At 29.9% G+C, this 24,276-nt stretch overlaps 1 protein-coding gene across 1 annotated transcript in view; it reads left to right on the forward strand.

Annotated features, from left to right (window-relative positions):
- The window catches only part of LOC107454452 (cell adhesion molecule Dscam1), a 106,251-nt gene extending 94,114 nt beyond the window's left edge, over nucleotides 1–12,137 (forward strand). The window contains exons 21-27 of the mRNA XM_071184207.2: nucleotides 1,988–2,158; nucleotides 3,857–4,059; nucleotides 4,137–4,200; nucleotides 7,226–7,319; nucleotides 9,184–9,293; nucleotides 10,866–10,960; nucleotides 11,984–12,137. Of these exons, the coding sequence (XP_071040308.2) occupies nucleotides 1,988–2,158; nucleotides 3,857–4,059; nucleotides 4,137–4,200; nucleotides 7,226–7,319; nucleotides 9,184–9,293; nucleotides 10,866–10,936 (713 nt within the window). The 3' untranslated portion in view covers nucleotides 10,937–10,960; nucleotides 11,984–12,137. The remainder of the gene's footprint in view (nucleotides 1–1,987; nucleotides 2,159–3,856; nucleotides 4,060–4,136; nucleotides 4,201–7,225; nucleotides 7,320–9,183; nucleotides 9,294–10,865; nucleotides 10,961–11,983) is intronic.
- Nucleotides 12,138–24,276: the final 12,139 nt, after the last annotated feature.

Below are 24,276 nucleotides of genomic sequence, written 5' to 3' on the forward strand. Positions count from 1 at the left end.
GCGGAATCTGAAACGTATAGGTACTGGATACCAAAATTTACGAACAATGACTATGTTTGCATTTAAGCGGACAAAATGAGCCAGGTACCATTCATGACCAAACAATCATCCAATTTTTATCTTACCAATTTTTTGGAAAAAAAAATGAAAAAAATCAACAGATTTTTGCTTTCATAAATAAATACAAGGAACTAAAACATAACCTAATACACAAGTTTCAAGTTCAAATTTTAATTTTTTTAATGAGTAAAATTATTTCATTTACCATCCGTTTACTATTTGGTATTATCTGTGGCAAATGAAAAAAGTTGAATATTAGTTATGATATTTTTTAAACAAGTGCAGAGGCGGATCCAGCTGGGGGGGAGGGGCATAAGTGTCATGCCCCCCCCAAATTGAAAATAAAAATAAAAAAATAATTTTTTTAACAGTTTACAAAAGAAATAAAATATTTTAAAAATTATTTAAGGGAGCATATACACCTAGATAGGTCGGAAAAATCTTTTTTTTTTCTCATCTAATTATGTTCTTCACTGTTTCAAGAATCATAATCTAAAAGATTAAAACGAAATTCGTCATAGTTTCATTGTAAACATTAATAATGCTGAAGCTCGCTGAGCTCTCCAAGCGCGCTTCAACAAGTTTAACCAAAGATTGTATAAAGGTGAAGATGAAAAACTTGCGAAACTTGCTAACTAAAATCTGGCACCATGCCAGAGTCGAAACAGAATTTCGTCTTTGGGTGGCAAAATGGCAGCGTGAAACAGAAGCAGGTCTTAAAGTGTCCAACGGTCTTTCCAAGATCGACCATTAATAATAATGCCTGGGACATCGATTTGTACCCATCAATCAATATGTTGTTGACAATTTTAATAACTCTGCCAGTTAGTGCAGCAACAGCAGAACGTTTCTTTTCAACTCTTCGACGTCTCAAAACTTGACTTAGAGCAACTCAAAATCAAGAACAATTAAATGGACTCGCATTATTAAACATTCATCAAAAAAATTGATATGGATGTTGAAAAAATCATTGACAGATTTACCAAAGATTCCAAAAAACGAAATCACATTTATTATTTCAAGATTTTGAATACTTGAATTATTTATGTATTTTTCTATTGTTCATTATAAAAAAATAAATATAAAGACTAGCATTAAAAACCCCGGTTTTTTTCTCAAAAAAAATATTAAAAAAATTTTTTTTATAAAAAGAATTAATTGTGTGTGTGGGGGGGGGGAATCTGAGTCTATGACTCTCCCCCCCAGAAAAAATTTCTGGATCCGCCCCTGGACAAGGGACAACGCACAGTGATACTTTCCAACCGGCAGTGAAGTGTTATGCCATATTTTTTTCTATGGAAATTCAGCTGTCATCGTATATGCGTCGCACAAGCAACACAAAGACTCCCAATCAAAACTTGGCAAACTTCCAATTGCATCAGATAATTATTATTATTATTATTATTTTTTGTTGCTTTCGGCCGAGTAAAAACGTGATAAAACAAAACTTACAGACAAATACTGCTTCACCAGCGTTTTCTTGGGATAATAAATATTTGCAATATATACATACCCGAGTAACTTATTCAATAGTGCATTTCTGAACTAAGTAAAAGTATCAAATGTGTATAAAAACTGAACTAAAAGTGGTCTTATAAAATTTCCAAAAAACTTAAAAACATTCATCTTATTTCAAATGTTTAGCAAAGTATTAATGTTTGTCTGTCGTAGAAAGCAACTTTGTTGTTGTTGTTGCTAATTCCCATCTGGCCTGACAGGGTCAGACCAGATCAATGAATCCGTTGACATTGAGAAAATCCGAAACCAGAATGGGAGAGGAGAGAAAGCAACTTTAATGGAGATTAAAAATTTTGAAGATTGGAATGAAACGTTGTCAAATAAATTTGACAATTTAAGGTTTGAACTTTAATGAAAAATATCAATTTTAAGTATTTCCCAGCTTAAGTAATCTTTAAATATATTTCAGAAAGTCCTCCTCATCCATCACAAGCTGCAGATGCACACAGTGCATTCTATCGACATTTAACTATCACAGTTCCAGTGATTAGTTCAGCTATAGTTCTAATAGTTATCTTGTTCGCTGTCTGCATCATAACTACTCGGAGGCATTCAGATCGTCACCCATCAGTTTCAACAGGTAGAAATTATTTTTTCTTTATGACTATAACTTATTTTTTTACAACATAACTTATTTTAAAATGTATGATTATAACTTATATTAAGAAATTTGCTAATAAATAAATTGTAGCCAATAAATCACATAATTTGATCTTAAATTTAATTAAATCATTTAATTAATTAATCTTTATATTTCTCCTGAATAACCGCAGCAAAAGATGTTTAAGAAAACAGAGTTTAGCAGAAAATTATTTTTATTTTTAAAAGTTTGATTCTTTTGAATATTTTTTAGAAAGTTCCCTTTTGTAGTATTTGGTGCTTAAAATTGACAACCATCTTCTCAAATTCCTCTTAAAAAATTTAAACATATTCATAGAAATGACTTTATCATCGAATATTGAAACATAAACATTAACACAACGCAGTAATAGGAATTTATGAATCGAATTAATTTAATCCTTATGCTCAATACTGTAATACATTCAAGCGTTAAAGGCGTAATGACTATTGGTATAAGTTTCTATGATATATATCATATTTCTATACTGAGTAGAAGGAATTTTTTTTCATCATCTGCCTATGGCTGTATTCATTTGAAAAGGTTCATGGAAACATTATCTAGCTTTGTTATAATCAAACGTGTACAAAATACTAATTTGCTAAAGTTTTTCCCCATGATATTTTCCAATACTTTATTCATTATATTCAAGATATTTCTTACATTGTATTTTATCTGCACGAAATTTTATCCATGAAATATTTGAAAAATGTACTTTGTAACCCAGCGTGAAAAATGCGGGGCACATTTCATAACTTTACAATATGGAATGCACATAATACTTCTTAGCCTCGTAAAGAGCATGGAGTGTGCCCATGTGCTTTTTTTATCACCATAAAATTTCAAACTTGTTAAATTATGCGCATGTGTCGGAGAATGAACGTAATTAACCTGTTTTTAGAAGCTACAGTAAAATTAAGATTCGCTGCAGTTCCTAAAAATACACTGTGTGTAACAGTACACGGAGAAAAACAAATCTGGTAAAATTTGCGTACTGCATGGTAATGATATCTCTGGTAGAAAGACATAATTTTGGTAATAAAAAAATATATAGTATTTAAACCCTTTATTTGGTAATTTTTTGCTCTAATGGTAATTATTTGCTGATAATTCTGGTTTTTAAAATTATAGTTTTTATTATCGCTCATTTATCACATACAAAAGAAAAATTCAGTTAATCGAATGAATGATTTTTATGCCTTGCTCTAAAGAAACATGATAAGACTGCCAAATTGCACCACATTTACCAAATAAACTATTATAACGCCTTATTTTGTTCTAAAGTTTACCAAATCGTTACCAAAGTGCTCCGGTAAAAATTACCGTGCTTTTTGTTATTTCCATGGAGCCAGAAACATGGTAAATGTTACCAAATTCTTGTAGTTTTGACCATATTTTTTTTCTCAGTGTATAATTTATTCTCCAGTACAATGCATATTATATTAGAATAGAAATTGTATTTAAAGTAATTCATTTAGAAACTTTAAAACTTGAGATCGAAAGATGACGAAAGTCTTTAAACACCATTAAATTCATAGTGCGCATGCAAATTTAAATGTTTGCAGGATTTTTTGATTTTTTTTCATCTAGAAAAAAAATATATATACAACGAAGAAAATTAGTAGTTTTACATGTTTGATATGCATTTCCTAATTTTAGGCTTAGATGGAACTGAACCACAAAAAACTGAGAACATACCACTGCCAGCAACTTACGACAATTCTCAAGAGATAGCATATTACGCCAGCAGTCATGTTCTCAACTACAGCGAACACTGCATCCAAAACACCAGTCAGAAAAACACAGGGACGATGAATAGCACGAGAGCTGGTTACAGTTATATTCCATATCCTAATGGAAGGGTAAGTATTTATTACCCATTATATTTCATTTCCAAAAAGTTATTTCAATAAAAAAAAATGCACTCAATTTCTTTTAGGCAGAGAAAATAGAAAGCAATTACGATTCTCCAGCATTTTATTTTCCCGGATATCATTTAACAGGTATGTACCTTTATCATTTTAGTTCTAGCCGTAATGAAGTACTTAATAAAATGCATTCAATGGAGAAAAAAAAATTTCAGAACTGAAACAAATATTTAAAGGAATAATTTTCATTTAATATATTTACAAAGCTTTTTAAAAGCATTTTTTGGTTCATTATTTTTTCGTTCCGCTCTAATGGGAATTTAAACACTTCTTATAACTTCTAGAAGAAAAAATGCTTTTTTGTTTGTATTATTTCATTCCCTAGAACTATTAAAAATTTAACAAACAGAAATTAAGAGGAATTTGGAGTACGAGAACCAATTTTATGCATGTTTTGCTTTTGTGAGATTTTTCAATTAATTAACAGACAAAAATTGAACAAGAATATAATGAAAAAATATTTTTGGACATTTTTTTAAGAAAAGAAAATCCATTTTCGAATTTAAATTTCAAAAATTTAATTTTTTATGTTTCTTAATATTCGAAGTTTAACAGCTCAATGTTGCAAAGTTTCAGTTGCAAGAAAATTTTTATAATATAAAATAATACTTAGGGAGACATAATAAATATATATATAATTAATGTGAAAAATATTAAATTATAGATATTAAATATCCATAATTTAATAACTACATGCTAATATATATCTATAATAAATATCTATGCTGTTGTTGTTGACGTATGCCTGTTTAGGCAGAGTGGGTGCGATTGTTCTTGATTTCCAGTGGCGCCATCTATGGCCAAGAATTCGACTTTTGCCACACCATACGTCACACCCGCTTACAGGGCCATCCATTCATACATCCATTCATCCACAGATCGTAATTTTGACCTGAATCAGAGAACGATAGATCTCCAATCCGGTACCCCCAGAGGTATTGATTTGTCATGGGAACGTGGAGGACTTTTGCGACTCGACAGATTTAACGTGCATCAGTCACTTTACTACACGGGGAGTCTTCGGCCGGCGGGGTTCGAGCCCACGAACCCTCGGACATGGGCCCAGTGCCCTACCGATCAGGCTATCCCAGCCTCTTATCCATGCTATAATAATTATGCATATATAATAAGTCTAAACTATAATCTATATTTAATAATTACATATATCTATAATTTCTATAATTTATCTATGCTATTATAACTATATATAATATATCTAAACTGTAATCTATATTTAATAATTGCATATACCTAGAATTTCTATAATTTAATAATTACATATAATTTATATGCTAACATTAAATAATAGACATAATTAATGTAAAAATTGGCACCTTCATCGGGTTTTTGTGCAAACTAAGGAAAAACTGATGAATAAAATGGAAGTCAGTGCTGAAAATATATGCTATAAAATTTCACATCTCATTTAAGAAACAAACTCATTTCATTTTGAGCAAGGTCATAAATAAAAGTATGGCAAACTGCCTTTTTTATTGAAATTTCACGCTAGAAAATCTGGTTTGAACAAGGGCATTGGATATAAACCGTAACCGTATCATAACCGTATTTTTACATTTCAAACATATTTTTTAAATTTAACCAGCAACTAAATACTAGTCACGTCATTTGATGCTTAATTAAGCTTATTTCTCAGTTAGCTGTGTCCTAGAATATTTTTTGGAAAAATTTAATTTTTAGTGTAGGCATTCTCGTATTGTATTTTGGGGACGCCAACTGGAAAAAACAAGGGGCGAAGCGCTACTTTTACGGTCACCCCTTAAAATGTACCAGTAAATTGCCCGGAAAGTGTTTAATTATTGCAAGTAGTTATTGTAGTTGCAATAATTAAGAAAAAAAAACGTGGAATTTGTGATCCCTTCGTGTTAATCCTTTTCTGCGATTTTTTTACCTTTGCTTTTAGTTCTCATGTTCCACTGTTTAGCTATTGTTAAAGCATAGCAAAAATTTTAGCATAGGATCTAATACGAAATACTGTCTGATATTACGAGTGATTAAATCTGGAGCATGGAGGACTTTGTGACCAGGCCGATTTAACGTGCAGTCACCATTTACTACACGAGAAGTCTTCGGCCAGCTGGTTTTGAACTTCCGTTCTTACGAGCGTTTGTCCAGCACCCTACCGACCAGGCTATTTTAGACAACATAAAAATTTACAGGAATCCAGGGGTCACGTGAAAACGAAATCTGAAGCCTAAATTAAGTAAACGCTAGTCAATACATAGAATCACCCTTCCCACACATAATGATGTCATTTTCGACCAATAGCGTGATCCGGCCAATTTTAAATTTAATCGCTCTTTACGAAGCTAGTGTGAAAATGCTGTTAGCCTGTTGGGAAAATGGGAGGTTTTAAAAATGATACTGATTACCCAAGACAAAATTTACGATTGTTTATCTTTGATGGACCAACATGAATAAGATGGTAAGCATCATGAACTTCCATCAAAAACCATCATATTTTATGATGGTGCCAACAAGACTGATCATCACCTCATATTAAGAATTGGAAAAAAAGTTTTGTTGGACCAACATGAACAAAACTGGTCATTTTCCGGTGGCTCAACAAAAAAATCAATCAAGAACCAGCATGATTTGATGGTAGATATTGATAGCCCAACAAAAAAATTAATAAATAAAAATAACCAACAAATGTTGTTGGTCTCAACTTATATTCCATCAAAAACCATCTTAATTCCTGATGGTACCATTAAGTCTGACCATTACCTCTTGTTGGGAATTGGAACTAATTTATGTTGGGCCGACATAGACAAAACCAACATAGTTTAATGTTTTTCAATGGTCCAACAAAAAATCCACCAAGAACCAACATGGGTCAATGGTTTTGTTTGATGGCCAAACAAAAGCAATCCATTACATTTTAATGGTTTTCCACTTAATGTCACATAAAAAACAATTTTATTCTTTGATGGTATTGCTTATATAAGCAATTTAAGTGCAAAATGCTTCAAAACCATAAAATACTGACTCGTTTCATCATTATTACAAAATTACATGAAAAATAAAGCGTTTTTGAGTATTTTAATGTAGGATAATCGCTAAAAATTATTTTTATCCGCAGGTATTGAAACTAGGTCCCCACATGGTGACAGGATAGTTTATAGTGTTTCAGAAAAGAATTGGCGTAAACGATCGAAAAAGGAAGCAAGAGAAAGGTTTATTCTTTTTTAATTTTCTATTAAACATTTTTATCTCTAATTTTCTAAAATATAAATACATTGGTTTTAATTTGATATTGGGCAGCAATATTATTTGGCGACTTTTTATAATAGCTTAGCTATTTTTTATATCTCTAGGTGGTGTAAAACATTTAATTTGAAAATATCAATATCAAAAATAACCATATTTAAAAAAAAAAAATTCAAACTTAACTCTAATTGCAAATTCATTAGATTCAATTTATTTTGAAAGTTAAAAATTTTTCCCTCTCTGCTAGGATCGCAAATTTGTGACTCAGAAAAAGGACCGAAATTGAAGAACGGCTTACAAGAAAATAAAAACACATAAAAAAGTTGAAAATATTATTTCGTTTACTTTTATGCTATGATGATATTTATATTCAAGTTAACATTATTTGGAACAAATTGTTGAAAATGTAAATGCTCCCTCAAATGCATTTTTCTGACTTAGAAACCAGAATTTAGCGTGTAATGCTACTTGTAGGGAATGACAAACATTAAAAAGCCATTTCGGCGAGTTTGGGATAAAGTTTTATCTTTGATTTCCCAAACTGGATCCATCTCTTCTGCCCTCAACATCTAGTTTATTCACAGTTGCTCTTTAAGTATTAAATGCGTTGATTCGCTCATCCTCAATTATTATTTGCACTATAACGAAATTGGTGATAAAGGTGTACAGAATTTAGCCAGTTCTCCATACCTAACAAATCTTGAGAGTTTTGATTTGTCTGATGATAAAATTGGTAATGAAAGTTTCGAAGGAGTTAGCGAGACTCACAAATCTTAATTAGCTTCGTTTATCGGGTTGTAGTTTTATGAGTTTCATCCACATTGGTGGAATACTCATAAAAATGTCATTTTGTTATTAACCGATTCTCCGAAATAGCTTATCAATTATGAAACATCCGAAAAGTGCTAATTGTTGTTAAAATTTAAATAAAAAATATCTATCTTTTTTAAAAATTTTCACGCAAACTGTATCATTTTGAAACACTTGCGGATTCCAGAGAAAAAAAAGGACAGCACTGTAAAACAATTTTTTGCTGCTTTATTGCTAATATTTGATCTTGCCAAATTCGGGGGGGGGGAGGAACTCCAACCTAAAATTTGTTTTCCTCCTAACGCTACTGATATTTTTAAATAACATTTTAGTCTATTTTTGACAAAATACAAGTTTAAAGACTTTGTATATAGCAGGAGGTAGCGTTAATGATGTGACAAACTTCTAGGGGAGTTTGGACACATCAACAAAACGAAAGCCCTTCCCTGTTCATAGGAACCCCTTCCCGGAAATGTCATCGTACACGGCTAGGGGTGCTTCCCTTATATTGTGGCATGTTCAGAATCACATAACGAAACAGTCCCTAATAGGGAAGCTCCCCTAGTGGCGTATGGCGACATTGGCATTGGTTTCTATGCAATTATATTCTTGATGATGTGCCCTATCTCTTCCAGAAGTTTCTTCCAACATTTACGAAACCTCCTGATAGGTAAACCTTTTTTAAAACTTAAACGTTTCGATAAATAATGTCATTTAAAGAAAACTATACTTGGAGAGAGAAACCAATTGCAAATTCGCAATCCGCCATACGAAAAATCTAAGATTTGTTTTAAAAAAAATCTCATCCGACGGAAAATGAAAAGAAGAAAAATTTTCCCAGTTTAATTCGCGGATATTCGTGCTGTAGTAATTTTGCAGTTCTACTCAGTGTGGATAACCTATGCTAACAGTTTGACTGAATGCGTGTGCTCAAACTTGCACTGTGGTACCCATAATATATTCCATAGGAATTTTTGTGTTGTGGGGATTACTAATTTATGATAATATTATACATTTCAGAAATCTAAGCAAAGATGCTGATGGTCAAATTATGTACGCCGTACACACAGCTGAAGACAGGCTATTTAGAGATGATTCAAGAGAATCAGAAACAGAATGTGATAGATTATGTAAGCAACACTTAAAAGATTAAATATACATTCTTATAACGATTGTTAGAGTCGAAAATTGGAAAAACAATTTTTTAAACTGAAAACCATCTATAAATATTAACTGATTTTAGTTTTCGTCAGTTTAAAATATAAATTTTTAAATAGAGAATGCTATATTTTGAGGCAAACTTTTTTTCCTTACAAGCCTTCTACTGTTGCTCTATCATAAACGAAGGGCCGAAAACGAAAACAGACCATAGTGAATAACTTTTGATCTAATGATTGGATCCTCACATTCTCTAATTCAATCTTAATGGTTCGAGAGACCTCAAATATGCTGAATAATTAGGACAGCAGATTTTCTAAGCTACGAAATCAGAAACAAAAGCGTACTTTCTCTGAATAAGCATACCTTTTTTTGACGAATTCGGATTTCTGACTCCCAAAATATAGAGGATGACCACATTCTGGGAAATATAGTCCTCAAAGTTTGGTTATGAGATCGTTTCAAATTTGGATCCCTTAATGTTGATCTTGCTTTTTTTAAGCAAATTTAAATTTAAAAAAAAAAAATTCACCCAAATATAAAATTCATTTATCCAAAGATAATTAAATACAATAAATTATTTTCAGCAGATATTTATTACTTTTTATTACTTTATTTAACAACAGTCGAAAAATTTCTGAATTGTAAGGTGCACAATTTTTTACCTCATTTTAAAGAATATAATTTTATATGGTGAAATACCAAATTTGACCAAAATCAGTTAGTTCCAGAAAAATAAAACTTTAAACATAGGACTTCTTTAAAATTTGATTTCTCAGGAACTATTCAACCGATTTCAATCAAATTTAGTATTTTGCCATGTAAAATTACATATTTTAAAATGACGTAAGAAGATGTATTCCTTACAGTTCAAAACTTTTACGACTGTTATTAAATAAAATATTACAAAAATAATAAATATTTACTTTTTTTGCTTGGGTTACCTTTCAATAAATGAATTTTATAGCTTAATGCAAAAATTTTTCAATTCATTAAAAAATATTTTGATATATGGCAAAATACGTGGGAAATAAATTTAACTTGAAGGGGTCTAAGCTTTGGGTCGCTCTCCAAACCAAATTATGTTGACCATTTTAGCCAGATTGCGTCTATACCGTGGAAGTCAGAAATACGAATCCGTTGAAAAAAAATATTTATTGAGAGAAAATATTGTTTTTTGTCTGATTCCGTAACTGAAAATGTTGTCTGCACTAATTAGCATATTTGAGATCATCAGCTCGATCCTCAGATTTTGTCGTAGACCATGAAGATCCGATCAGTAGATCAAAAGTTATTCAGGGAAGTTCATTTATTTGGTGCACTGTACGTTTAATTAGTTATATTGAAGATTAATGTTTGTTCTAATTCATTCTTCTTCTTAGAACCATACAAAAGATATCAGTTTTTAAAAGGCAAAAATAAAGATTATGTTTTAAATTCAGTATTTTTAAAGTACTAAGATATTTGTTACAATTAAAAATACTCCATTCATCTGCAGTTTATAAAATATTAAATTTACTTTTATAATTTGTTTTCTTTTCCAGGGAAAACTTACGAAAGTTGCCAATATGAAGATGCCAAAAGATGGACTCCGGAACACTCAGTTCTAAGTTAACAAAGAAATTATAAAACTGCTTAGGTAAGTTAACGTCTGGCCTTAAGCTATATAATGTAAATTATTTACACAAAATTGAGAAACTACAACGTAACAATGTCTTAATTGCAACTAATAACAATTAAACTTAGATTGTATAAATTTATACACTATTTTTAAAAACAAGGAGTGAGAGGTCCCGTTTCCTGTTCGCTTTACTCACTAATCTTCGTGTTTGCTTCTTTTTTATCATTGATTTTAGAAGTTGATATTTTAGAATAAAGGAAAAATTACTTTTTTAGTCAATATATATATATATATATATATATATATATATATATATATATATATATATATATATATATATATATATATATATATATATATATATATATATATATATATATATATATATATATATATATATAATTATTATATATATTTAATTATTATAATTTCATGAAAATTTATTTTGTTATATACTAATCGTAACGGAATTAATAATTAGCAGGATTTGTGAAATGATCTTGTGCTTGAAAAAAAATAAACTGAGAAAAACAGAAAATTTGATGTAAAAAAAAATAACACTTAAAAATTTAAAAGAAATTTAATTTTACTCGTTAGTGATACGTAACTATTATTTTACATTAAAACACTAATTAAGGCAAGAATTTCTCTTTGGTCTTTTTTAAATTTTCGTAATTTTTTTATTTTTTAAAACTAACATTTAACTAATCATCATGTGTTGTTTTTTTTTCTTTCAGCGCTGTCCCAGAAAATTTTCTACACATACTCTTAATTTCAGGTTTTTAAGTCGTTCAATTTTTGCGCTGTGAAACAAAATGAAACGTAAAGTTAAACACGGAGTTAATATAGAAGAAGATTTTATATTTGAATATTTGAAGACTGACAATGTTCACTTATACTAAAAATGATGATTGTCTAAAAATTTAAATTTTGATAAATAAATTAACACTCAAATTAAAAATAAAATTTTATTTACATTTACTTACTTTTGAAGGATTCGAATCATTAATTCTTTCATGTTTCCTTTTTTGTTCTTTTCAGAATACCATATCCGCATAATTAAGAATCAACCTTAATATTCAACATTTTTGATTCCTGTGTTATGCAAAGAACCAGTATTTTTGTAATCTATATGTACAAGTGGAAATATTTGTATTTTTGACTTCTATAATAAAGTTGTGATTTTCTTGTTGTATTATTTGACTCTTAAATTAGTACAATAATAGGTGTTGATAGAATTATTCATGAAATTAACTAACAACACAAGTCAGTTTATATTAACCTATTTTGAGTTTCTATATTATTAATAGTATCACTTACGCGATATAGACTAAGCATTTTCGTATTATATCAGTGGTTGGTAAAAATTTACTACTAAATTTTTTTAAAAGGTTTGGTTTGACTACATTAAAAAAAAATCTTGGAGTTACTGTATAATAATTAAAATGAAATATTTATTTTATAAAAATGTAAAATAACTGTGAAGAAAATGGAAGGGCTGCCTAAATCATGCCATTCCATAACCGCACCACCTTTGAGATCTAAAGATGCATTATATACGGAGCACTCTAGCGGATATATTAGAAAGCTTTTTAAACATGGAAAATCATTCAGGAGACGCAATTCGCTGTGTACTTACGTTAAGTTTTTCTTTGAGTTAATTGGTTTTTCAATTTTTTAATGTAACTTTTGGGCATTATGTGTGAGAATATAGCAAAATACTAATATAATGTGCCCCGAAGTGGACTGATTTGTAAAGACACGGTTTCCAGCAGAACGCCGAGGTCAAGCAACACTGGCTGCAGTCAGTAAGCGGGTGACTGACCACTTTGATCAGCCTGCGTTGGAGCAGAGAGTACACGATATCGGTCCTAGGTAAGCTGTTTTATCGTAAAGTTCTCGAATTCGCGCAGGACATTGGGCAATCAAAGAAGGGAAGGCATCTCCTCTGCAGAGAATCGAAATTGCATGTCCTCGTATCATCCTCAGGGATGTTTCCCAGACTGTCGCTAATAGCCTAATGTGCAGCTCTAGTGCAACGTAAATAAAGTACCTACTTACAAAAGTAATTAATCAAGTATTATCCATTATATGATTTTTAAGAAATTTATTCTATTATGCTCTATTCTTTTCATTCCTAGCTAATTATTGCTTGATGATGGAAATAACACCGCGGTTAAAACGTTACTTAGTTGCCTATATTATATTTCGTATACAGTTCTAAAGATTAATACGATTTAGGAGCAACGTATCGATTTCAGTTACTTAACTGGTCAAATTTTCAGCCATTTTAACTTTACTACACTTAAACTGTCTGAAATTGCTAAAAACTACTTTTGAACTAAATTTCACACTATATCAAGTCTTTCAACTCGTGTTTGAAGATTTTCATGAGACTGGAACAATTGAGAACTCTGCTTAAGAGCACTCAACAATTCTGGTACGTCAGTTTTTAATTAAACTAACTTTTTGACAGCAGCCGAAAACCTCAATCTATACGTAAATAAATCGAAGAGAAACGAAACTATCCCAGAGGATTTAATGATAACCTTATGATAAGATTTTTATTTTCCTTACTTAATTAAAAGTGAAGAAAAATATCAAAGTGATAAGTCATCTGGTTAGTCAAGTAATGACTAGTAATTATTGTTTAGCTAATTGAGTTAATAAACTGATTAATAAACTAAACTATAGTCAATAAGCTAAATTGAGTTAATAAGCCTATCTCTCCCTGAAGTTTCTATGTTGAAAAATTCAACTTGCACCGCTGTTCGGAGAGATGGAGATTGTCAGTTCGATCCTGAAGAGAGACTGAACAGCCAGCGTATATACACAGAAAGGTAAGAGCTTAATCTTTCGTGGCTAAAAGTCATATCGTAGGTTGTGGTGTGGATTTTTGGAGAGAGGGGTATCGGATGAGGCGCTATCCACGTCATCTGATGAAGGTTAAAACTTTTAGTGAAAGAAAAGACTCATGCCTATTGTCATTGCTCAGGCATCGCTTCTCCATCTCATCTTTTGGATTGCATTGGTGCCTCTGTGAGACAACTGATGAGTGATGGAGAGACTATGACTTTCTGATGCGAAATGATCTTCTGGACTTGGTCAAGGGCTCTAGACCAAGGGGATAAGCAGCAACAACAACAACAGGTTAAAATTTGATGGCAGTCTCACCATGAAATGCTAAGATAGAGCCCTGAAAATGAAACTAGGTGCTTGATCATGGTTGGGTGATGATGATGTTGAAAAATTCTATCGAAGCAATTTTCCCATTTATTAAAACCTAAGAAAATTGGTTATAGGTCCCAAAAAGATGTAATCTTAGTAAGCAGCATTTATGAAAGTCGCGCTTGAACCTTATGGCAGGTAATGATATGTTCCATTAATATTTTATAGGCTGAATAACACTGCTGTTGTAATTTTTATAGTTAAGAAATTTAGTTATTTTAAAAGTTACACGTGATCTACTTATTTACTTAAACATATGTGGTCAATATGTTTGAGAATGGTACTATTTAGGGAGCTGTTAGTACAAATTAGGCAAACTAGTTTCCCGAATCCCACATTTTTCTTGTCTAAAAAAAAAAAAAGAAATAATTTTAATTACTTAGTACACGATTATTATAATCAAAAATTAATTATGCATCTGAATAACTCTAGTTTATTATTAAATTATTTCTGAATTGATTGTAAGTGATAGAAATTTAAATGTGAAAAAATAGTTCGATTTGGAAAACATTCTTTTATACTTTAAGTAACTAAAGTTCAATAAGAAACTACTCAATTCAATCCATGCCTTGAATTGAGAAAATACATAAGTTTCTTAGTTAAATTAAAATAAAATACCAAATATCATCAATGTGTAGTTATAGTATACACAATGTTTTAGTTTAGAATTTTTTTAATATAAATCTGGTAACCATTTTATGAAACTCATCGAGGTTTTAATATACTGTCTGAAGCACGTTCCAAGAGTGTATGACTGAATGGGTATAGCTTCCCATGTAAGGTTGCAAATAAATTTTCATGTTACCAATGCTCTATAGAATTTAAATCTGGGGCTTGTAGAGACCAACGTAACTATGTGAAATCTCCATCAAATTCATAAATTTGTAGTTTATCTACCACTACAAAAATACAGTTCCAGTTTCCCAGTATGTTAGACATACTAACTCGATTCTATGGCAGGGTACTTTTTCATAGATGAAGGTTGACATTGTCGATAAATACATCCCCACATTAGTGACCCAGAAGTGATCTGAACATGCAATGAATCAACTAGTGGTATCCGTTCATCGAACTGTACTGTAGTGTATTTACCACTACAAGAATACAATTCCAGTTTTATAGTATATAAGACATGTTAACTTGATTCTATGGTGGGGTATAGATTTAGATCTTATAGTAATCACGTCCTGGTCACCAATGTGGGGCGAGTTTGTGTCAAAGTAGGCGTGTTCGCATCACGTCCGGGTTACCAATGTGGGTTGTTATGGCCAACGTCAACCTTCATCTATGAAAAGGTAACCCCAACATAGACTCGAGTTAACATGTCTTATATACTAGTGAATTGGAATTGTATTTTTTGTAGTGGTAGATGCACTACAAGACACATACACTACAAATGTGGGGAGAGGAGTTATCGACGACGTCAACCTTCATCTATGAAAAGGTACCCCAGACATAGACTCGAGTTAATATGTCTTATATACTAGTGCAGTGTTCACCCGCGGACCGGTACCGGTCCGTGGGTCAAATAGTACCGGGCCGCCCATTTCATTGAAATTGAATTTAAATTCCTATGTTTATAGCCCAAATTAAAACTATTTGTGTTCCATTAAAACTTTACTTATTTAAAAAAAGGGCCCCAAATCGTAGTGACTTTAATTTTTTAATGTTTATAATTAAAAAAAAAAACCATCGCAACTACTTTCTCTTTCAATTAGTTTGAATAAAAAAAAATCAAACATCATCATAACTGTAAATATCATAAATAAAACACAAAAGCTCGGCGCGAAATTTAAATTGGAACTAATGAAGAACTTCGTCATCTCTCTCGATCGTGACTAATTGATTTAACGTTCTAGTGAGTTAAAATGTTAAATCACTTTATATTTATTTTTTGCTGTAACTGTATTTTATTTTGAAGGCATGTTTAAATACAATTAAATTAAAATAATAAATCAAAAATATAAACAATCAACACCCCCTACCGGGCCGCAGTAAAATTATCAAACTTTGACAGGTCTGCGGTGATAAAAAGATTCTAGAACACTGTACTAGTGAATTGGAATTGTATTTTTTGTAGTGGTAGATACACTGCAAATTCAATCTTTCACAATACTGGAAGGCAGAACGTAATATCCTGTTGACTGTGTTCCCTCGTCATTTAAATGAATCTTCAGTATTATGTTATGTACAAAGATGCTACGAACGGTATGTCTAAAGCATCAATGCTAGCCCTCTAGCAGCAACGCTATAATTCATTTCTAAATAATAATAACTGACAAGTAGCATTACTGAAGTGTGCAATAGTCTTTATTCTATTTGAATTGTGATACATCAGTAATAATACTAATAGAAGTGTTTAGAAATAATACTATGCAAAGCAGCGGAAAACATCTCAAAAATTTGATAACTCATTTTAGAAAGTGAAAGATGGTTTCGCTAAACAGAACGACTGTCGTCAATTTCGTCAAATAAATCTCCTTTTCAAATAAAAAGGAAATGGTAAGAATTTGACTAAAAACTGTATCAGTTGTAAATGACTAAATATTGAAATAGTACAAAATCATACCTAGTTTATGTTAGTTGTGTTAGTTAGCTATTTTTTTTCTCCAGTTTAAGAGAAAATAATCTTCTGCAAAAGTAAGTCTGTCAACAAAACGCCCATGTTTTTGAAAAAGTTAAATAATGGTATAAAAAAACACAAACTGTCTTTTTTAAATGCGAATAAGCGGAAAATGCTGAAATGATATGAAATTGCATACCTCGTTTACCCTGATGGGTTAAGTGTATGCGAAATTTTTTTTAAGAAACTTTACAGTTATTAAAAGTGTAGAATTTATTTTAATTAATTTAACTTGATTATGAGAAAAAAACACAGATTTTTCCAGAGTCATAAGTTTTAAAAACTGAGACAAAGTATCATCAGTGAAAAATTCCATTACTAAATAATATATTATTTTAATTAAACAAATATCTATTTTAAAAAAATACTTTTTTAAAGTACATCTACTTTAAAAATGACATTTTAAATGCATACGTTGTTAAAATGTACACACACACACACACACACACACACACACACACACACACACATATATATATATATATATATATATATATATATATATATATATATATATATATATATATATATATATATATATATATATATATATATATATATATATATATATATATATATATATATATATATATATATATATATATATATATATATATATATATATATCAGGGCTCGAAAAACAGCCCGACCGCCCATCCTCGACGGTCAAAAATTCTCCGCGGACAACGAATTTCTCGAATCCGACGTCCGCGCGGACGGCCATTTTCCCGTTAATGTTCGTGATACATTTTAAATTTTTGCTATCTTACAAGAGTCTTGTAAGTTACAAGGCAGCAAAGTGACCCACAATACAGCAGACTGCGCATATATTATTGTTTTCTCTGTCTGGGAGTACTGCAGCGATGGAAAGGGGCTTTGCAGCAATAAACTTACAAAAAAACACAATACGTACTGGTCTTAAACAAGAAGCTTTAAAAGCAATTATGAACATCTGCCTAAATGAAAAACCCCTTTCAGATTTCTGTTCAGAAACCTCTGTAAATCATTGGTTTGGTTGTGGAACTGGCAAACGTCACATTTAATTCATTTAAAAAACACAGTGCCCTCGGATAACTTGACATTCCAGATAACTTGACCCTTGTCATTTAAATTATTTCATAAAAGAAATACTAGGTTACTATTAGTAACCTAGTATTTCTTTTATTACTGTATAATGTAATCCTAGTAACGACTAATTCATTGTGCAATTTATATAAATGTTCGTAATAAATAGGAGAAAATTATATTTTTATTTATTTAAAAGCGACGGGTTAGTTTCAACGGAGGACGGGTAAAATTTCTGAGTATATATATATATATATATATATATATATATATATATATATATATATATATATATATATATATATGAATTATTATATGAATTATATATATTTTGAATTATTACCATGATTTTAAAAATATCCTTTGTTGCGATTTTGATTATTGGGAAATTCTGATTAATCTTTGTCTTTTTAATAATTACCTTTACAATGGTAGGGATATTTTTCTTCAAATTAATGGAATACCACAGGGATCTAATTATTCATCTCTCTTAGCTAACTTATTTTTGCATTATTATGAAAAAAATTTTACTCTTAGTATTAAATTTGTTTTTTGATATATTGATGACTTAATTATCTTTAATTTCCTAGATTTTACTGTTCTATTGAGTGATATATACCCTGAGGAATTAATCTTACTTCGTAATCATGATGATAACATTAATTTCAATTTTTTGGATTTGGGTATTATGAAAGTTGAAAATATCTGCTTTGTTGATTTATACGATAAAAGAAATGATTTTAATTTTAATATTAATAAACTAGTTACTTGGAATTCTAAAGTTTCTAGGAGCATCTATTTAAATACCACTTTTAATGAAATGAACAGAATTAAAAGAATATGTAGTAATATTTATTTATCCAAAAAACAAATCGATAAACTCTTTCAAAATCTGATAAAAAACAATGGATACCCAACTAATGTAATAAAATTTTATATAAAATCATTGAATTAATCGTATATTTTGGTGGATATATTTATTAAACATTTTTTTGTTAATTTTTATGATTTTCCCATGTGCAAATCCATTTCAGGTAAATCCATTGCTTAAAATTATTTCTTTGTTAATTTGTATAATTTTTCCATGTGCAAATCCATTTCGGGCAAATCCGTGGTTAGAATTATTTACTAAAAATTCCTTTACTAAATAATTTTCTTTGTTAATCTATACAGTTTTTTCATGTGGAAATCCATTACGGGCAAATCCGTGGATAAAATTGTTTGCTAAAAATTTCTTTATTAATTTATAAAATTTTCCATGTGCAAATCCGTGGCTAAAATTATCTACTTGGGTTTTTTCTTTGTTAATTTTTCCATGTGCAAATCCAATTCGGGCAAATCCGTGTCAAAATTATCTATTGAAAGAATTTTTTCTTCGATAATTTAAATAATTTTTCTATGTACTAATCCATATCGTGCAAATCCGCGGCTAAAATTATCTGCAAAACAGGCAATTTATGTTTCTCTTTTCTATTTTATACTTTTTCTTAAATAAACATCTATCTTCTAAAACTATTTATGATCAATTTTTAAAATTATCCAGTATAATATTACCTTGCGCACATCCATTTCGGGCCCATCCTTGGTAACTAACAAATCAAAACTCAGAATAACAAATCACTTCAACAGTGCAGTAAGAACGACACTTTATAACCCTCTTGTTACACTCAATTTGCGCTTTTGTTTTCATCTTTTGTTTTCATATTTTGTAATCTGGCAATCTTTCTGCGAAAACATTTTTAAATCATTCTTGAAAAATATCCGTCCATGTAAGTTGAACTGATTTTGCTGCTCGCTTTATAGTCTCCCCTTTTTAATGTTTTTTCTTTTTATTTTATTTTATTATCTGTTTTTACATGTTATTTTTACTTATTTGTACTTTTTGTGATCTATTTCATTTGTTGTTATTTTTTAAAAAATTTTTTTGAGTGCTCCTCACACTATTGTATTAATTTATTTAGCTTTGGCTTTATTGATACAATATCAGAAAGCACTCTGTTTTGCGGATATAATCGTGTGGGCTGAAGAAAAGATTATATCCTTTTTTTTTCCGGTTTTTTAATTAACATTTCATGATTTTTTTTTTTTTTAATTTTTTAATTATTTATTATTATTTTTAATAAACTGTTGTTTGTTATTTTTTACTTATTATTTCCCCCCCTTTTTCATATGTCTATTATTTTTCTTTGTTTTATTCTTCGTTTTGAACTTATATATATATATATATATATATATATATATATATATATATATATATATATATATATATATATATATATATATATATATATATATATAAGAGTTTGCATCAAAATATGTAGAATATTAGTTGTAATTAGAACTACGTACACCTTATACCTATATTAAAATAAAATCATTAGGAAAATAATTCTGTAGATGTTTTGTTCGTACCTATATAGATGAGAGTAACAAGCCGCTTTCATCGTTTAAATATAATTGGCCATGTAATTATGAGAGTACTCACAATTTAGTTAGAACATAATCGTGTGATAATAAATCTCTTAGAATAGAGAATTAGTGCATGAGAGAATTTGTTCATGCGTGACCTACTCCTTTATTTAACTCTTAGAATAACAAGATAACATTTACTTTCAATTTTTTATTTGAAACTTTTGCGCAAATGTTATTTAAAAATTACATGATTGGTTCATTGTAAGTTACATTTATTTTGCTAGTTAAATGATTTTAATTTGTGAGTAGTTCAGTTTTCACTATTACTATATAGGATGTATATTTATCAATAGTTTTAAAACATGCTATAACAATACTTGTCAAAAATTGGAACAAAATTTCATGGACATTAAAATTAAAAAAAATTTACCTATATCCAGACGCTATGACAACACGCTAAAACAAACACGCTCTGAAGCACTGAGGAATAACTGTTGATGAAGGGGACATTAAAAATTTATAAATCTGTTTACTTGATAGTGCATATTGAATGGGGGGAAAGCTGTTGAACCGAAACACTTTTAAAATTCTACCGGTAATCAAGCTGGTTTTTATATTTATAATCTCCTTTTCCTTATTCGTTAGATTTTGATAGCGTTTTCGTTTCCTTTTCTCCGCTTACGCACTTAGAGAATACGAAAGCTATGTGGAATTAATTCATCCCAAGCATCTTAAAAAATGTCTTATTTATTAGATTAAGTAAAAAAAGGAAAAATGTAATTATTTTTTTATACAAAAAAAAATATTCGAACTAACAATAATCCTATGAAACAATTCCTTTTTTCGTCAGGAATGAAGTATTTATTTCAAATAAACAATGATATAATCCGGCAATTTTTTTCCAAAAAATTAAGCATTTAGGACTATAGCTCCAGAGAGCAATTTCATTTTTATTAAAAAATGCAGCATTTATAGGTCATATTAACAGTAGTATAATGAGAAATTCAATTTTTACCGAAAAATGAAACATTTTGGTCATACTAACAATAGCTTACTAATACAACTCCATTGGAGTAGAATGAAGCAACAATATAACAATATTACAATGAGAAAACTTTACTTTTACCAAAAAATGAACCATTCAGATTGTACTAACAATAGTACAACGATACTCATTGCTACCGAAGAATGAAGAATTTAGGTAATGCTAACAACGATCTCCATTTTTATTAAAGAATGAAGCATGTTTTAGTCTTACTAAAAATCGTCTTATGAGACAATTCCACTTGTACCAAAGAATGAAGCATTTAGGTCTTGCTAACAATGGTAGAATGAGACAATTCCCTTTTATACCGAAGCACTAAGTATTTACGTCGTAATGGTTCAATTACACAATTTAATCTTAACAGCAGAATGAAATATTTAGATCATATTAACTATGGTCTACAATGTGACAATTCTATTTTTTACCAAAGAATGAAGCATTTAGATTGTACAAACAATGATCTAATGGGACAAGTCTTATTTTACCGAAGAAGGGAACATTTAGATTATACTTATCCATATTCAAACACTCAGAATATTTACTGAACATGAGAAATGCTTTATGCAAAGTTTCCCCCATCTCATCATCCCATCTTTTCAAAACATTCCAATCAAAACATATCAAAGTTTTGAACTCTTAACTATTCAAATATAGACGTTCTCTAATTAAGCACGTAATTTATTTAAAAGCATTACCTTGCAATCTGAAAATTTTCGATGCAATATAGTCCATTCTTTCATTGTAAAAACTGTGTTGTAGTCGCGCTCTGCAATTGGTATTGAAAAAAGTATAAGGTTGTAGAAAGGAGTGTTTATATTACTTTAAAATATGCAGTTAATTCTATAAACACAACTATTGGAAAATATTTACACCATACTCACACGCGATCACGATATTCCGAAATTATTTTCCTTTCCAAATAGACCAATTTTAGTAAAGTACAGGTATCCTCCGTAGATTGTTTACAATCGAGTACAAAATGGTTTGTTTCTGTTTTGAACAATGTACATAAAAAACATTACAAAAAAAACACTAAAAAAATTATCTACATAAAAAAAAAATTCACCGCTACAAGTTGTATGCATGTTATTAGATGTGCAATAATAATAATTATTTTTTCTGTTTTTTAATATATCTCTCAATTGTATTAAGTAATTTTATAATATTTTATTTTTATCCATTCCTTTACTTGTAAGAATAATTAGAATTCACCTTATTTATTTTTTCTGTGCTATGTGTACATTTGAATTACAAAAAAATAATTACATTTTAAGAAATATTGTGTCAAGAATATCTTAACTAACTGTTCTTGTTTTATATTGCATCGTAAAAAGAACTTCAATGACTCTCTTTTTTATCATATCTTATTGCTATTATAAATTTTAGTAAAGACCAAACACCACAAATAAAGTCAAATGCTTTTCGCCAAAAGTAGAAAAAAGAACATTCCGGATGTTTCACTACACTGAACAACATGTGGTGTTTCATTGCACATCTTTTGGTGCAAAGTAGTTGCCCCCATCTTTGATGTTTCGATACACTATACTTTTCAACAATATACTCAATCACATACAACAAACGGTATTTCCTTATTGTCCATTAGTAACAAGCAAACTAATTGAATGAACAATGAAAATGTTTCTTTGCAAACTAGATATTTAAATATGTATATTCTTAATTGGATTTTCTTATTCTTTAATATTTCTGCATAAGACGGAGCTTCGTACACTGTAAGAAATTCAGGATCAAATTACGGTAAAAATTGCAGGCATGGTGTCAAAACTTCCCACCGTAATTGTGGAACAAAAAAGTCTGACATACTTTAATTTTTATACAGTAATTTTAACTGTAAAATCACTAATCACTTTAGTTAAAAAAACATCACAGTAAAAATTACGGAGCAAAGTTTTACGGTAGAAATGGACGAAATGGTACTTACGTATTAACGCCACCGCAGCTACAGATTTGGCGGTTTTTAAGTGCCGTCAATCTACACCTAAAATTTTTGTGTCAAATCATGAAATAAAACACTCTATTTAATATCTAAAAATTCAAAACACTTTATTTAAAATCAAAGTAGTCAATCGGATTTCGATGGAAAATGAGCCGATATAGAGTTTAACATATATTCAAAACAGTCTCTTTTCTTTCACCAGATGTTGTCGCCATATGAACTCTGATAAATAAGATTCCAAATGATGTCTCGCTGTCCCCCTATGTCTTTCGTTCCTCCATTTAGCACTGCCCCTTATTCTCTCAATTGTTTGTGTATTATGAACTCCTGTATCAGGATTTTTAAAATGTATACAAATACCTACTTGCTAAGGTATTTGTATTTATGATAAACCTTAGCAAGTAGGAATCCTTCTAATCTGCTTCATAACCGGTCCAACTGTCTGAATAAATTGTGCTACCATCTAACCCCCACTTGCTGATCACACTGTCTTAAATTACATTTCCAAAACGTATGTTTACCAAAGTAAAGTTTCATGTCATGGGAATTGGTACATTTTCGTTTTTTTGGGTAATATATTTCGCTACTGAAAACATAAAATTGCATCTTGTTCTGTTTTTGGCAAATTCCAAAGATGTATTTTCGTAGCACTAAAAAATGGCGTCAGAAATCAGCAAACAAGACAACAAGGAATCCGAAAGATAATTGCGTGCGAAAACGGGGTTGCTGTGTGCGAACAACAGGATTGCTCTTTATTGGCGCATTAGCACAACTTCTGCAACAACGTAAGTACCCACGAAATAAATGAGGCAAGACATGTTGAAGAAGATTTTTAGAAGATTTACAAAAAGTCCCAAATAATTTTTTCAATTACGTCCGAATGAGAGAAACCAAGAACAAATTGATGCTTATGAGGAATAATTTTTATATGGCTTTTGAGTTGGCGTCTGCTCGTTAATTTATGTCTGTAATCACTTAACATTACTTAAATTCTTTAAATGTTTTAA

Source organism: Parasteatoda tepidariorum, chromosome 10, assembly GCF_982258835.1.
Source record: "Parasteatoda tepidariorum strain Cologne lab strain chromosome 10, Ptep-v5.0, whole genome shotgun sequence".
Taxonomy (NCBI): domain Eukaryota; kingdom Metazoa; phylum Arthropoda; class Arachnida; order Araneae; family Theridiidae; genus Parasteatoda; species Parasteatoda tepidariorum.